The sequence below is a fragment of the Rhinatrema bivittatum genome, chromosome 3 (assembly GCF_901001135.1).
Source record: "Rhinatrema bivittatum chromosome 3, aRhiBiv1.1, whole genome shotgun sequence".
NCBI lineage: Eukaryota > Metazoa > Chordata > Amphibia > Gymnophiona > Rhinatrematidae > Rhinatrema > Rhinatrema bivittatum.
This window is the reverse complement of record NC_042617.1, coordinates 426143350-426160066: the sequence shown is the minus strand read 5'-3', so window position 1 is coordinate 426160066 and position 16717 is coordinate 426143350. Positions and strand designations below refer to the sequence as shown.

Sequence of the window (16717 nt, the reverse complement as noted above, 5' to 3'; positions counted from 1 at the left end):
GATAACCTCCTCTCCAGGTAAGAGGAAATTCTTCCAAATAAGAGTCAATTAGTGATTTAGAATGGTCAGATTTTCAAATGGAGAAAGGTTGTTAGTGGAGTACCGGGTTGGGGGGGGGGAGGGGGTGTAGTCCTGGGACTTGTGATGTTTAACATATTCATAAATGAACTAGAAAAGGAGACGATGAGTGAGGTAATCAAATTTGCAGATGACAAAAAATTATTCAGGGTTAAAAAAAACAAACAAAAAACAAACAAAAAAACCAAAACAAAAAAAAAACCCAACAACAGTGGATCTTGCGAGACTGGGCAACTGAATTGCAGATGAAATTTAATGTAGAAAAGTGTGAAGTGATGCAAATAGGTTAAAAAAAATCCCCAATTACAGGTACACAATGCTGGGTGCTGGGGTCTGTATTTGGAATTGATACCCAGGAAAAAAGGACCTTATAGTCCTTGTGGACAATACTTTGAGATCTTCTGCTTAGTGTGAGGCAGTGGTCAAAGAAGCAAACAGAATATTAGGAATGATCCAAAAAGGAATGGAGAATAAAACAGAAAATATCACATTGCCTTTATATCAAGCCAAGGGGCGAATGCACATTAAGTATTATGGCATTTCTAGTCGCCCCATCTCAAAAAAGTCATAGTGGAATTGGAAAAGGAGCAGAGAAGCTTGACAAAAATGATAAAGGGGAAGGGCATCTCTCCTATGATGAGAACCTATGCAGGCTAGGACTCTTCAGCATGGAAAAGAAAATGGCTGAGAAGGGGACATGATGGAAGTTTATAAAATCACGAGTGGGGTGGAACAGGTAAATAAAGGAAGGTATTTACCCCTTCAAATAATGCTAAAACAAGGGGACACTCTATGAATCAAATAACCATCAGATTCAAAATAGATTGTAGAAAGTACTTTTTTCACTCTGTGCACTAGCAAGTTGTAGAGTCTGTTACCAGAGGACGTGATCAAGGCAAGTAGAATTGTGGGGTTTAAAAGAGGTTTGGACAAGTTCCTGGAGGAAAAGTCCAAACACATTATTAGCCAGGTAGACTAAAGAAAGCTATTGCTATCCTTGGGAATGAGTAAGAAGAAGTAGATCTACTTTTTGGGATCTGCCAGATACTTGCAATCTGGACAGGTCACCGTAGATCTTGGTCTGACCCAGCATGTCAGTTTTTAAGGTGCGGTTCCTGTGTATGCTGCACCAGAGTTCTTTGTCTGCTGTTGATGAATGGATTTCATTTTATCTTCCTTGTTCCTCAGCAATACGAGAAGCCGTTGGCGGACATGGAACCCAGGCTGTTAAGTGAAAGAAAAGTAAAAATGGTTTTTTATCGAGTTAAAGAAATTCTTCAGTGCCATTCGTTATTCCAGATTGCGCTGGCCAGCCGGGTGTCTGAGTGGGACTCTGCCGAAATGATTGGCGATGTCTTTGTTGCCTCTGTAAGTGAGCCAGTGGATTAAATGTATATCATAACACGTGAAACGCTGTAGCCCATGGATTTTAAAAAAGGTTGAAGGGCTAGTGAATAAGGTTCTGTGATGTTCTGTCGCGTGAGAGATCAGGGTCCAGCTGCCCCCTCTGTTTGGCTGTAGCTCAGAATTAAGAATGTGCAAAAATAGTTTACTGACTATGTAGTAAAATTCACTTTTGCAGTAATATTCAGTGCAGACTTTAGTGGGAGACTTGGCAGAGAAACACAGAAATAGGCAACATTCATTTCCATATCAGTTTTCCATCATAAAAGAAAAGGGGGATGGAGTTGTGAAAGCCAGAGAGAATCTGGAAACAGTTATTTTTGCTGGTGTCCATTGATTGGTTTCAGAACATTCCAATTACATTCTAAAGAAAAAGAAAAAACAATCCGTGAAAGTATACTTTTTTCAACTAATTTTTCATGTGTGTGAATGCATATATATTTGTATTTGCATACACCCCCTCACACATTCTGAGTGCTGCCTCCAGCTCTGTCTGTAACAGATACTGTGGTGACTAAAGGAATGTAGGTTGTGTGTCCATTGTTGAAGAGCCCTGACTCTGAAGCGGCAGCGCCAGCATACCGGCAGCTCTGCTCTGCAGATCGCTTTGAAATAGGAAACATTCACTGATCTCAAGAGCAGGTCTTTAGTTCATTTCAATCTGGAGAGGATTTATTTTTATTTTACCTCTAAACAATGTATAATTGTGCAAAAACTGGAGGATAAACTATTCCATTTCAAAATGTGGCTCTTCTCGACTTGCAGAAACATAGGGGAACACATCCACATTTCATGCATGATATTTAATGTAGACTGCCAACATCTAAAAAATGTATTTGAAATGCTATGAAATAATACCAGGATTTTAAAGCACTTAGGTCTTTATTGTGCAAAATTGGGAGGTGTGCAAAAAATTCTGGTCAGGGCTAAATCTTCACAGGGCAGAGTTAAAGAAAAAGAAATCCTGTGAGCATGCCAGAATGTCTCCTTTTTTTCAGCAAGAAGAAAATATTTTGTATGCTGAATATCTTCAGATAATTCACCATTTACATGGTTCAGGGATTTGGCAGATGTGAGACTTGTGTTGTTAAGCTTCCGGTTTGAGTTATTTATATTTTATCTGTGATCCAAATATATTCATGGTACAGACCTTAAGGAATCCATGCACCAGATTATTGGCTTAAGGCTTTGCATTGTTACAAAGCTTGGTGGGAGAACACGGGTGAGGGCTGTTGGATTAAGAGTGGGGTTTTGTAGGTTTATCCACCCAAGATAGTAGAGAACCAAAGAGATAGACAGCAAAAAATGACTTTGATAAGGAGCAATGTCCCTAGAGCAGTCACACATCTATCCTCAGCAGTGTGCACTTGTATAACTGGGATATGTCCTCAGCAGTGTGCACTGCTATAACCAGGATATGTCCTCAGCAGTGTGCACTGCTATAACCGGGATATATTCTCAGCAGTGTGCATTGGTAGAAGTGATATAAACTGATATTAGATGGACCAATCAGTTTGTATTTGCTTTCATCTACTATATTAGGCCCTAAGAGTCATATGCTATACACTGACCACAAAATGCTTCTTCCATTTCTGGAAGTCTTTTGTTTTCAGGTGTATAGACTTATTTATTTATTTATTTATTTATTTATTTGAAACTTTTATATACCGGTATTAGTATGCATACATCATACCGGTTCACATTGTAACTAATAGACTGAAATTACAATCAACAGGGAGGGGAAACGGGGAGGAATATACATAGAGCAGAAGGCATTGAAATTAAAGCATTAAAACTGTAACGGGCTATTTACAGGACTATATATAAAGGCTTAAGTAAGTTACTTACAGGAGTCTATATACAAGTGGGTTCAATTTAGGTAGGGGGTGGGGGGGGAGAGGAGGGAGGGGAGGAGGACTTGATTTGAAAATCTTTAATCCATCTTTTCTGCATTTCAGTTTTCTAAATCTATGGTGCTGGATGCATACAGCGAATATGTAAATAACTTTAGTACAGCAGTCGGGGTTCTCAAGAAAACATGTGCCACTAAACCTGCTTTTCTTGAATTTTTGAAGGTGAGATTGCTACTGTACATCTGAAATAAGTGTTTTTGTTATAAATATAACACAGCTCACATGCAGTACTAGAATAGGTGAAGGGTGACAGTCTGTGAACTGTGAGTGACCTAAAATGCATCCTTACATGAGGTTGCTTCTTAGTAAGGTACTTACTGTACTGGTCTCTTCCTTCATGCCTAGGAAGAATGTTGCTCTGTGTTGAATGCTAATATGAAATGAGCTCTCTAAGCAGTTATTTGGCACATTTGAAGTTTTATTTCTTGAAAGAAGTAGTATGCTTGCCATGTTAGTCCACTCAGATATGTAGAAGTAAAGGTCAGCAAACAAGCTGTAGGTAATATCTTTTTATTGACTGACAATACATTTGTGACTAGCTTTCAAGAGCTACACTCTCTTCATCTGCAGTTAAGCTGCTGAAGGGAGCTTAGGTCTCAAAAACTAGTCATAACTGAGTTATTCAAATAAAATGGTATCATCTACACTTTGTATGTTCACATTGATTTCTAAATTTTATATATCTAAGAATTGAATCGTCATATATTAGGGACATTTTCTGCAATTTCTGCAGTCTTAAATAAGGAAGATTGTGGTTTCATCATAATTCAGTACCTTTAGTAAAATTAAATTCTCAGATGAAGAGGGGCACTGCTCAACATCATTCCTGTTTAAGAAAAAGGGGCAAATTCATTCTAGAGGTAGCAAAATTTTGAAAGTTCAGTTAATACAGTGTCTTCAAAATAAGAACATAAGAAATTGACATGCTGGGTCAGACCAAGGGTCCATCAAGCCCAGCATCCAGTTTCCAACAGAGGCCAAACCAGGCTACAAGAACCTGGCAAGAACCTGGAGCAGTGCCCCTCTTCATCTGAGATCCCATACTACTGATGCAATTAATAGCAGTGGCTATTACCTAAGTAAACTTGATTAATAATTTTCTCCGATTAATCTTAAATGTGCTACTTGCTAACTTCATGGAATGCCTCCTGGTCCTTTTATTATCCGAAAGTGTAAATAACCGATTCACATCTACTCGTTAAAGACCTCTCATGATCTTAAAGACCTCTATCATATCCCCCCTCAGCCGTTTCTTCTCCAAGCTGAACAGCCCTAACCTCTTCAGCCTTTCCTCATAAGGGAGCTGTTCCATTCCCTTTATCATTTTGGTTGCCTTTCTCTGTACCTTCTCCATCGCAACTATATCTTTTTTGAGATGCGGCGACAAGAATTGTACACAGTATTCAAGGTGCGGTCTCACCATGGAGCGATACAGAGGCATTATGACATTTTCCATTTTATTAACCATTCCCTTACTAATAATTCCTAACATTCTGTTTGCTTTTTTGACTGCTGCAGCACACTGAGCTGACTATTTCAAAGTATTATCCACTATGATGCCTAGATCTTTTTCCTGGGTGGAACCTAACATCGTATAACTACAGCAAGGGTTATTTTTCCCTATATGCAACACCTTGCATTGTGCACATTAGGCCTGCCAATAGAGATAAGACCTGACCTTGCAAACTCTAAACTCCATAATTTTACACATCTTGTACATGCAGTGGTTTCTTCTATTCTCCAGTTGTGCTGGGAAGAGCATTGAGCATGTTGATTCTGTTTGGTTTACATTAGAAGGAATGCCAAAAAATCATAAGAACATAAGAAATTGCCATACTGGGTCAGACCACGGGTCCATCAAGCCCAACATCCTGTTTCCAAAAGTGGCCAATCCAGGCTACAAGTAAGTACCTGGCAAGTACCCAAACACTAAGTAGATCCCATGCTACTGATGCCAGTAATAGCAGTGGCTATTCCCTAAGTCAACTAGATTAATAGCAGTTAATGGACTTCTCCTCCAAGAACTTATCCAAACCTTTTTTAAACCCAGGTACACTAACTGCCCTAACAATAACCTCTGGCAACAAATTCCAGAGCATAATTGTGCATTGAATGAAAAATAATTAATTAAATGGTTTTAAATTTGCTACTTGCTAACTTAATGATGTGCTCCCTAGTCCTTCTATTATCTGAAAGAGTAAATAACTGATTCACATTTACCCATCCTAGACCTCTCATGGTCTCTTCTCCAAGCTGAAAAGTCCTAACCTTTTTAGCCTTTCCTCTTAGGGGAGCTGTTCCATCCCCTTCATCATTTTGGTCGCCCTTCCCTGAACCTTCTCCAGTACAACTATATCATTTTTGAGATGTGGCGACCAGAATTGTACACAGTATTCAAGGTGTGGTCTCACCATGGAGCTATACAGAGGCATTATGACATTTTCCTTTTTATTCACCCATCCCTTCCTAATAATTCCTAACATTCTGTTTGCTTTTTTGACTGCTGCAGCACACTGAGCTGACGATTTCAATAAATTATCCACTATGATACCTAGATCTTTTTCCTGAATGGTAATTCCCACTATGGAACCTATCATCGTGTAACTACAGCATGGGTTATTTTTCTCTACATGCAACACCTTGCACTTGTCCACATTAAATTTCATCTGCCATTTGGATGCCCAATCTTCCAGTCTCCAAGGTCCTCCTGCAATGTATCATCTGCAAATGTGATTACCTTACTCGTCATGCTCCTTTCCAGATCATTTATAAATATATAGAAAAGCACCCTGAGGCACTCCACTGTTTACCCTTTCCACTGAGAGCATTGACCATTTAATCCTATTCTGTGTTTCCTGTCTTTTAACCAGTTTGTAATTCACGAACGGACATCGCCTCCTATTCCATGACTTTTTAGTTTTCTTAGAAGCCTTTCATGAGGGACTTTGTTAAACGCATAAGACACACACATGGTGTCAGATTCTTGCCAAGAAGTGCATTGCACTGCTTGAAGCATGTTAGAATTTAGCACAGAGAAGTGACGTTTTAATCAGCACATAGGAAAACCTCTGAAGTGTTGCCCAGTGCTAACCCACTTTGAAAGTTTGACTGTGAAGCAATAATCAAATCAAAACAAACAAGCTGAATTTTTGTTGAAAGATATTTTAATGGCTTTTCCCACTATTTTTCTCAAAAACAATTCTAGAGGCTTTCTGTGGAATCAGCAGAAAGTGGTTTTCTATTAATTTAAGAAACATTTAATAAATTTATTTAATTCATTTTATAAATACCCAGAATGATTTACAGTATGCAATAATTTAGCAAAATACAAAAAAAGACATATGAAATAAAATGTACCTAATCATAAACAACAAATTGATTTGACTAAATTATCTTCGCAATAAATCAATGCAGCAAAAGCGACAAGAAGTGTCATGATTCATTAAGCATATGCAAACAAATGTGTTTTTAAAGAATCCTTTTATTAAGAAAAATTCTTATAGTAATTTATTCTACCAATCAGAGAGGGTACAAGAACTCACATTGTTTCTTATTGCAGAAAATCTAATAACTTTAAAAAACCAGATTTCCAACAAATTTTTATTCTGTGAAAGCAACCAATGGCCTGGTACATACTGAAACCAGCATTCAAGGTAGCCCAGCCCATCTCATTAAAAATTTGAAAGACAAGATTATGGTGTTAAACCTTATCCTTCACAAACAGGCAGCCAGGGGAGAGATGTCAAGACAGGGGCCTTATGCGCTCTGCAGTTTATTCCAACCAGAAGCATAGCAGCAGCATTCTGGACTAATTGCAAACACCTTGTCATTTTTTGTGGAATTCTTACATACAATCATAAAAGAATGAATTCTCTGGTTGTATGGTAATATAATAGTCCTTAAACACAGAGGGGCGGATTTTCAGAGCCCTGCTCGCGTAAATCCGCCCAAAACCGGGCGGATTTACGCGAGCAGGGCCCTGCGCGCCGGGAAGCCTATTTTACATAGGCCTCCCGGCGCGCGCAGAGCCCCGGGACTCGCGTACGTCCCGGGTTCTCGGAGGGGGGCGTGTCGGGGGGCGGGGCCGGAGCGCGCGGCGTTGCGGGGGCGTGTCGGCAGCGTTTTGGGGGCGGGTACGGGGGCGTGGCTACGGCCCGGGGCGTGGCCTCGCCCTCCGTACCCGCCCCCAGGTCGCGGCCCGGCGCGCAGCAGGCCCGCTGGCGCGCGGGGATTTACGTCTCCCTCCGGGAGGCGTAAATCCCCGACAAAGGTAAGGGGGGGGGTGTAGACAGGGCCGGGTGGGTGGGTTAGGTAGGGGAAGGGAGGGTAAGGTGAGGGGAGGGCAAAGGAAAGTTCCCTCCGAGGCCGCTCCGATTTCGGAGCGGCCTTGGAGGGAACGGGGGGAGGCAGCGCGGCTCGGCGCGCGCAGGCTATACAAAATCGATAGCCTTGCGCGCGCCGATCCAGGATTTTAGTGGATACGCGCGGCTCCGCGCGTATCTACTAAAATCCAGCGTACTTTTGCTTGAGTCTGATGCGCAAGCAAAAGTAGGCTGATCGCGCTTCTTTTAAAATCTACCCCTAAGCATTATCTCAGTTGACAAGAAAATATCAGTCAGATTGTATGGGGTTTTTTTATTTTTTAGCCTTTTGCACATAAAAACTGATACTTATCTTATTTCAATTCCTGTCATTTTTATCATATTTTAGTGAATTGTTTTATATAACCTCATATGCAAGCAAGATAACCCCAACATGGGTTTGTGTTTCAATCAGAAATCTGCATTAGGGACATGCTGTATTATGATTCATTAATAGATCATGCAGAACTGTCATTTATTCTGAAATGCAAATTAATATTGTTAATACAATATAATGCTGAAACCACATCATACAGAACAAACAATTCTTACTCTGTCAAACCGGGGTTCATGTCTATCTTAGTGCCAAAATCCAGACCGTAAATGACCTCAGATCGTAGCTCTTACCGTTTCCCCGATAATAAACCCTACTCTGAAAATAAGCCCTAGCTTGATTTTCAGGATTTTGGAGTAGGGCTTGAAATATAAGCCCTACTCCAAAAATAAGCCCTAGTCATAGGTGTACCAGCGTGGCATGGTTGCACCCCAAGACTTGCCTGACCCCCCCCAAAGACTTACTGAAAGTCCCTGGGGGGGGGGGCAGACAGGGGCATGTAAAAAAAAAAAAACAAATAAACAAATCCCCCCCCCAAACCCACCCAACCCTCCAAATTTAATTATTTGCAAACCCCCCCCCCCCCAAAGAAAACTTGCCAAAATTCATTGGTGGTCCAGTGGGGGTCTTGGGAGCGATCTCCTGCTCTCGGGCCGTCGGCTGCCAGTAATCAAAATGGCACCAATGGCCCTTTGCCCTTTCCATGTGACAGGCTATAGGTGCCATTGGCCGGCCTCTGTCACATGGTAGGAGCAATGGACGGCCCATTGATCCTACCATGGGTTGCAATTAATTAAATTTGGTGGGGGGTTTTGTTTTTTACAAACCCCCCCCCCCCGGGTTTTGGGCTTCGTTTCGGGGGGGCAAACGAAATAAAATCGGCCCGAACCGCGAGAAAACGAAATTTCCTGCGGCGAGCCAATAACAAAGGCCAAACTGAAAGGTTCGGCCGAAAATTGAATCTGATTGGTGAATGAAAGAGGAGGCGGGCTTAGCCTTGTCCTCATTCACCAATCATGGAAAAAAAATAAGACATCCCTGAAAATAAGCCCTAACCTTTTTTTCGGGGCAAAAATTAAATATAAGACCTGTCTTATTGTCGGAGAAACACGGGGGTAGATTTTAAAGAAGCGCGATCAGCCTACTTTTGCTTGCGCATCAGACTCAAGCAAAAGTACGCTGGATTTTAGTAGATACGCGCGGAGCCGCGCGTATCCACTAAAATCCTGGATCGGCGCGCGCAAGGCTATCGATTTTGTATAGCCTGCGCGCGCCGAGCCGCGCTGCCTCCCCCCGTTCCCTCCTAGGCCGCTCCGAAATCGGAGCGGCCTCGGAGGGAACTTTTCCTTTGCCCTCCCCTCACCTTACCCTCCCTTCCCCTACCTAACCCACCCACCCGGCCCTGTCTACACCCCCGCCTTACCTTTGTCGGGGGGATTTACGCCTACCGGAGGGAGACGTAAATCCCCGCGCGCCAGCGGGCCTGCTGCGCGCCGGGCCGCGACCTGGGGGCGGGTACGGAGGGCGCGGCCACGCCCCCGGGCCGTAGCCACGCCCCGTACCCGCCCCCAAAACGCTGCCGACACGCCCCCCGCAACGCCGCGCGCTCCGGCCCCGCCCCCCGACACGCCCCCCTCCGAGAACCCCGGGACGTACGCGAGTCCCGGGGCTCTGCGCGCGCCGGGAGGCCTATGTAAAATAGGGCTTCCCGGCGCGCAGGGCCCTGCTCGCGTAAATCCGCCTGGTTTTGGGCGGATTTACGCGAGCAGGGCTCTGAAAATCCGCCCCACGGTGTATATATATATATATATATATATATCTCAAATTCTCGCTATTAAATATTTCAGCAACAGTTTATTCAGATAAGAGAATACCAGTCAATCGAGGCACTATGGTGTCTAAAAAGAAGATCCAGTGTTGTTCTCTATAATACAGACTGCATTCCCGGTCATCTCCATAGATGGAGGGAATGATGTGTTCAAAGATTCTCCATCATAAGTCCTAGAAAGTGTGTCCCATCTCTAAACTATGTGAAACCAATGGTGCTTGTATCTTTTGTGTAGAAATGCAACTTTTATGTTCTGTAAGTCTGATTTTCACTGTCACACAGGCAAATAATAAAATACCCCACAAAAGAGCTGTAATCTGTGGCTCCATAATGTGACACCCTTTTACCTGATCGAGGTAGGGTTTGGGCACCAAACATACAGTGACCACAAGCTCGATGACCATGTGGAGACACATCTTCTAAAGAGGAGATTGGTGGTAGAAAGGAATTCACTATGTGATCTTTAATATTTTTGCCCCGGGTATATGCGAACAAAGGTGGGTTAGATAAAACTGGATATATTTTTAACACTTCCCAATGTTTATGAATTATTGTGGCAATTGGCGAGGTCTTGACTCTTGCTAAATAATAAAGAAATGGCGAGCTCAGATTTGACCTGTATGATATGTTTTTCACATGCAGCTTTAAGAAATAAGGAAAAATAACTATTAATGCAAATTATAATTTTTTTTTCACTTAATATTTTTTCAAAATAACTTTCCCAAAATTGATCACTTTAGGGTGGTTCATGATTATACTATCCATGTTATACTGATCACCTGGGTGGTACAGTTGAAATTATATGAAACCACCAATCTCATCATATATAATTTTTAGTGTTTAAACATTGCATAAAAAGAGTTTTTTTATTTTTTCATGCTTACATAGTTCATGCCCATTTCTAAAATTGAAGTAAGGTTGTAAATTTTTTATTATTGCGGGTTTTAGTTACACCTTATTGTTTGTGGATAACATAGTTTTGATATGTTTTTCTAACATTTTCTCATTAATTGCCACATTAATTCATAAACATTGGGAAGTTTTAAAAATATATCCAATTTATCTAACCCATCTTTGATCGCATACCCCCAGGGCAAAAATATTAAAGATCACATAGTGAATTCCTTTCTACCACCAGTCTCTTTACTTGGTCTTTGGTTGGAATTACAGTGCCGTACCAAGACATAGAAGGATGTGAAAATACTAAATTGTTTTTTCTTATCCAAAGAACTTCTGTCTTAAACAGGTTAACCTTAGGTTTGTTAACACACATCCAGTTTTCAGTATTACTCAGACCTTTATTCAACTTCAGAAGAAAGAGGGCATAGGGTACCTGGTTACAAATTATAAAAATAGTCAAAAAATGAATACCCAGCCACAGTTTTAACACCACACACACATAATCAAAGCTTTAATTTGGAAGGAAAAGACTTCAGATACCAAATTGTGGGCTTACTGCCCCTAATTTAGTTATAGTGCAAAATCATTAGTCAGAAAAATCTCCACATTTTTTTTCTTAAATTTTTCTTTCACTCTGTGTCAAAACACTCTATAACTAAAGTGTGTGCTGCAAATGTGTTTTTTAAAATAGTTATTATTCTAAATGTCCTCTATAACCTTGCATGGAAACTGAAAGTATTATGAATGTCTAATGGCACAAAACATATTTAACTTGTGTTAGTAATGAACTGAATCTCTTTTTTTTTTTTATTCATTTTTTTTTTTTTGGAGGAGTTTTGGCATCTGAATTCTGTTTTCCCAGATTAAAAAAGTTTTGATTATGTGTGTGTTAAAACTGTGGTTGGGTACTCATTTTTGGACTACTTTTTATACAATTTATTTAACTTCACCAAGGCTAAAGATCAGTTTGGACCCAAAGAAAATTAGATTGGAATATCATCCTGAAAAATGTGAAAGCTATCCCCAAAATTTTGTATGATTTTTGCAAGTGGCTCCAGATAAATATTAAATAATAAAGGTGGAAATGCACCGTGAGGAACTCCATAATTAACAGGATACCAGGCTGAGAAGCAAGAATCCCTGGTGACAACTGGGATCTTTCAGATAAAAAGGAGGTAGCTTAAATTAGGACTGTACAGCCAAATTCTCGCTGGGAGGTGTGACACTAAAATGGTAAGGTCAGTGGTGTCGGAAGCCACAGTTAAATCCAAGAGAGCCAAGGTGGAAGGAAGCATTACAATCCTATGAAAATATCAGAATCCAGATTGAGAGGTGTCAAAGACGACTGAGGGGGGGATATGATAGAGGTGTTTAAAATCATGAGAGGTCTAGAACGGGTAGATGTGAATCGGTTATTTATTCTTTCGGATAGTAGAAAGACTAGGGGGCATTCCATGAAGTTAGCATGGGGCACATTTAAAACTAATCGGAGAAAGTTCTTTTTTACTCAACGCACAATTAAACTCTGGAATTTGTTGCCAGAGGATGTGGTTAGTGCAGTTAGTATAGCTGTGTTTAAAAAAGGTTTGGATAAGTTCTTGGAGGAGAAGTCCATTACCTGCTATTAAGTTCACTTAGAGAATAGCCACTGCCATTAGCAATGGTAACATGGAATAGACTTAGTTTTTGGGTACTTGCCAGGTTCTTATGGCCTGGATTGGCCACTGTTGGAAACAGGATGCTGGGCTTGATGGACCCTTGGTCTGACCCAGTATGGCATTTTCTTATGTTCTTATAATACCATCTTCCATATACTTGTGGATATGAAGTAAGACTGCTTTCTCTAATAGTTTAGACAAATAGGGAACATTCACAACTGGTTTACAACCTTGCAGTGACTTTTTTTGTTTGTTTAATAATGGTTAAGTTGTAGATACGTTAAAAGCCTGTAGAATTGATCCCTCCTTTACAGAGAAATAATTTAATAAATTCATGCATTCAGTCATTCATTAATAACTGTATATATATGGACCTTAAACAAGCTTTGTTGTTTATACTTAAAAAAAAACTTAAAAAAAAACTGCAAGAACACGGATCCAATAATGAAAAAGGGCATAATCATTTTTTGATGTTGTGTACCTCTTTCAAACTGACTCTAAGTTGTGAGAGTTTGGCATTCCCTCAAAAGTCATATCCAGACAAGGATCATTTGTTTTTTTGCGTTTCAAAAACACATTGTGGATTGTGTTAATCAGGACTCCTCCCACTCAGACACTTCAGGCTTCTGTCATTCCAGTATTAGCTGTGTTGCATTTCCTCACTTTTCTTTTTCTTTTTTGGCCCAGTAGTTTGCTCCTGTGTATCTTCAGTTCCAGGGCTGGGATCTAATGCCATGAGCCTTCATTTGCCGCTCCCCGGGGATTTTTTGCCCTATTTCATACCTCCCCTCCCCATCAATCTAGTCTGGTCATTCCAGTGACCGATCAGGCCTGGCAGTCATATTCAGTGGGGAGGGAGTAGGGAGGAGGAATATACAGTAGGGAGGAGGAATATACAGTAGAGGGAGGAGGAATATACAGTGGGGAGGGAGTAGGGGAGGAGGAATATACAGTAGGGAGGAGGAATATACAGTGGGGAGGGAGTAGGGAGGAGGAATATACAGTGGGGAGGAGGAATATACAGTGGGGAGGGAGTAGGGAGGAGGAATAGCCTAGTGGTTAGAGCAGTGGACTGTGAACCAGGAGACCAAGGTTTGAGTCCTGCTGTCGCTCCTTGTGACCTTGGGCAAGTCACTTTACCTACATTGCCTCAGGTACAAAAACTTAGATTGTAAGCCCTCTGGGGACAGAGAAATACCTACAGTACCTGAATGTAAACCGGTGTGATATTTCAATTGAGATCGAATGTCGGTATATAAAAATAATAAAATAAATAAATAAATACAGTGCTTCTTCTGGAGCCCTGTAATCATGGGCCCTGAATCCAGCCACCAGGTGTAACCCTTAAGCAATGACCTGGGCATCTTTCCACACGGCAGGGGATAGCATTTAGCACTTGCCACCGGGTTGACCTTCCCTCACCTGAGAGAGAGACTCTTTATGTCTTTCATAAGAACATAAGAACATGCCATACTGGGTCAGACCAAGGGTCCATCAAGCCCAGCATCCTGTTTCCAACAGTGGCCAATCCAGGCCATAAGAACCTGGCAAGTACCCAAAAACTAAGTCTATTCCATGTTACCATTGCTAATGGCAGTGGCTATTCTCTAAGTGAACTTAATAGCAGGTAATGGACTTCTCCTCCAAGAACTTATCCAATCCTTTTTTAAACACAGCTACACTAACTGCACTAACCACATCCTCTGGCAACAAATTCCAGAGTTTAATTGTGCGTTGAGTAAAAAAGAACTTTCTCCGATTAGTTTTAAGTCAACTATTTATATCACTATAAGTCAACTATTTATATCACTATAAGCGGGTCATCTAGTTATTTGAGGTGAGGTTTTGGTAGTGGTATAGGATTTTGGGGCCAGTTTTACATGCACAGTGAGATGTATGAACAGCACAGTACACATCAGTGGAGATGTGATGTGGAGTGAGAAAAGATACACAAAGATAAGATTTCTACAATGCTGTCTTGCCCTAGCTTGATGCACATCAGGGTACTATCAAGCTAGGGTGAGAACACTGCAGAAATCTAATCTTTGTGTACCTTTCCTCACTCTGAATCACATCAAATCTTCACTGATGTCTACTGGGCTATTCGTACGTCTCAATGTGTATATAAAACTGGTCCCAAAATCCTAGACCACCACCAAAACCTCACCTCAAGTTACTAGCTGGCCCTCCTGTACGGGCCGATGCAGAAAACTTTGCGGGAGAGCTGGCGAGTGGCCACTCTCCCGGCGCGCACCCAGGCCACTCTCCTGGGTGTGCAATTCAGGAAGCCCAGGTATGCGTGTCCCTAATGCCTCCTTATTGACAGAAGCGGCGGCTGTCAGCGGGTTTGACAGCCGACGCTTAATTTTATTGGCGTCGGTTGTCGAACCCGCTGACAGCCACGGGTTCGGAAAACAGACGCCGGCAAAATCGAGCATCCATTTTCCAACCTGCGGGCAGATTTTTTTTTTTTTTTATCATCTTTGGGGCCTCCGGAGGGTGTACAGAAAACCAGTTTTTTATGCTTTTTTGTACATTTTCCAGGTGCCGGCCGAAATAAACGCCTGCCAGTAAAATATGCAGCTTGGCTGCACATTTTACTTTCCGTATCGCGCGGGACTAACTAATAGGCTCATCATTATGCATTTGCATGTTGCGGGCGCTATTAGTTTCGGGGGGGGGGGGGTTTGGACATGCGTTTTCCACGCACTATTAACCCTTTCTGTATAAGGGGTAAAAATAGCGCATCAAAAATGCGCATCCAAATGGGGGCTAACGGTGCGCTCGGCCTGAGCGCACTTTACTGCATCGGCCCGACAGTTATATAAATAGTTGACTACTTTGTGTGCCACCCCAGAGGCGCTCTCTCTCTCTCTCTCTCTCCCTCCCTCCCTCTCCCCCCTCCCCCCTCCCCTCTCCCTGAAACGGAATTTGCGAGAAATCCAGTTTTCAGGCATAATGCACAGCTGTCGCAGGTCATAACGTTAGGAAAAAGGGGTAGCTATTTATTTATTTAAATTCTTTTACTATACCGATACTCAAGACGAGGTCTTATTGTACCGGTTTACAATAGAAGAGGGGGAACCAATTAACAACTATATAGAAGGTAAAGTTACATTAAACAGGGAGCGAAAACATGGGAGCTGGAGGACAGGAAAGATTTTTAAACGATAACAACTGGAGAGTGATAAAATAGTCAATGAGAAACAATGAAAAACAATAGAGTAGCGAGACATAAACAGCTAGATTGATCTCGGCTGTAGATTTCTTAGGCGATTAATAGCATATCTTGTGGACGGAGGAAACATGGGGCGGTAAGCAGGGGGGGGTGGTGGCAGGGCAGGGACTAAGACGGGGGAGGGGGGGAGGAGTTAGGGAAGAATTTCCAGCATTATTGCCTGTGAAAACATGAATAACACAACTCATTTTTATTTAATCCGCCCATCTGAATAAATTTTGCAAATATGCATACACAGCATGCGCTGCGATAAATAACGCATGTTATTTATCGCAGCATTATCGGGCATTAGGGCCCTAATGCAATTTCATGAATGACCCTGTTAATGTGTTGTCTTTGGAACCTCTCAGAAAAAATCTTTCACCAGAAATAGAGCTCATATTTCAAAGTTTGACTTAAGCTTTGTGTCGGTTTTCAAGCTTTTCTACTTTTGTAGGTGCTGCGAGTGCACAAAAATTCTCTTAGTGTTATTTTCTTGTGTTAATGACATTTGGCAGTTAAGAGGTAGCTCACATTGCGTGTTTTCAAAACTTAAAACTATACAACAGAAATTCCTTAAAATATTGCAAACGCTGTAATTTTCTCCTTACAGCAGAGCCAGGAATCCAGCCCTGATCGAATTACTCTGTATGGTCTAATGATGAAACCGATCCAGCGCTTTCCACAGTTTATTCTTTTGCTTCAGGTAAATATTAGAAAAATGAGAATGGTGGTGCTGTTCTGTTTCTTTCTGCTCTGCTTCTTCCTCACTCTATTATGTCCCTCACCTTCTCCTTTCTTCCTTTCCTTTCCTCTCTGCTCTTTTTCTCTTTCTTCCCCTTCCTTTCTCTCTTACACTTTCTCTCTCTCCCTTTGTCCTCACATCTTTCCATCTCTCTATCTTTCCTTGCATATTGTGAAATATTGATAAATTTACTTCTGATATTTGTGATCATGCAATTCCACCCCTTATCTCTGTCTCTGCCCTGTTTTCAGTTTGTAAGTGAACATTAACCACTAATGT

At 41.5% G+C, this 16717-nt stretch overlaps 1 protein-coding gene across 4 annotated transcripts in view; it reads left to right on the top strand.

Annotated features, from left to right (window-relative positions):
- ARHGEF10 (Rho guanine nucleotide exchange factor 10) overlaps positions 1 to 16717 on the top strand; it is a 370273-nt gene that overhangs the window by 194270 nt on the left and 159286 nt on the right. For 3 of the 4 annotated variants that reach the window (XM_029595755.1, XM_029595756.1, XM_029595758.1), the window contains exons 13-15: positions 1267 to 1446; positions 3441 to 3557; positions 16307 to 16399. In XM_029595755.1, coding sequence (XP_029451615.1) covers positions 1267 to 1446; positions 3441 to 3557; positions 16307 to 16399 — 390 coding nt within the window. The remainder of the gene's footprint in view (positions 1 to 1266; positions 1447 to 3440; positions 3558 to 16306; positions 16400 to 16717) is intronic. The other variant, XM_029595757.1, reaches the window with a different exon arrangement.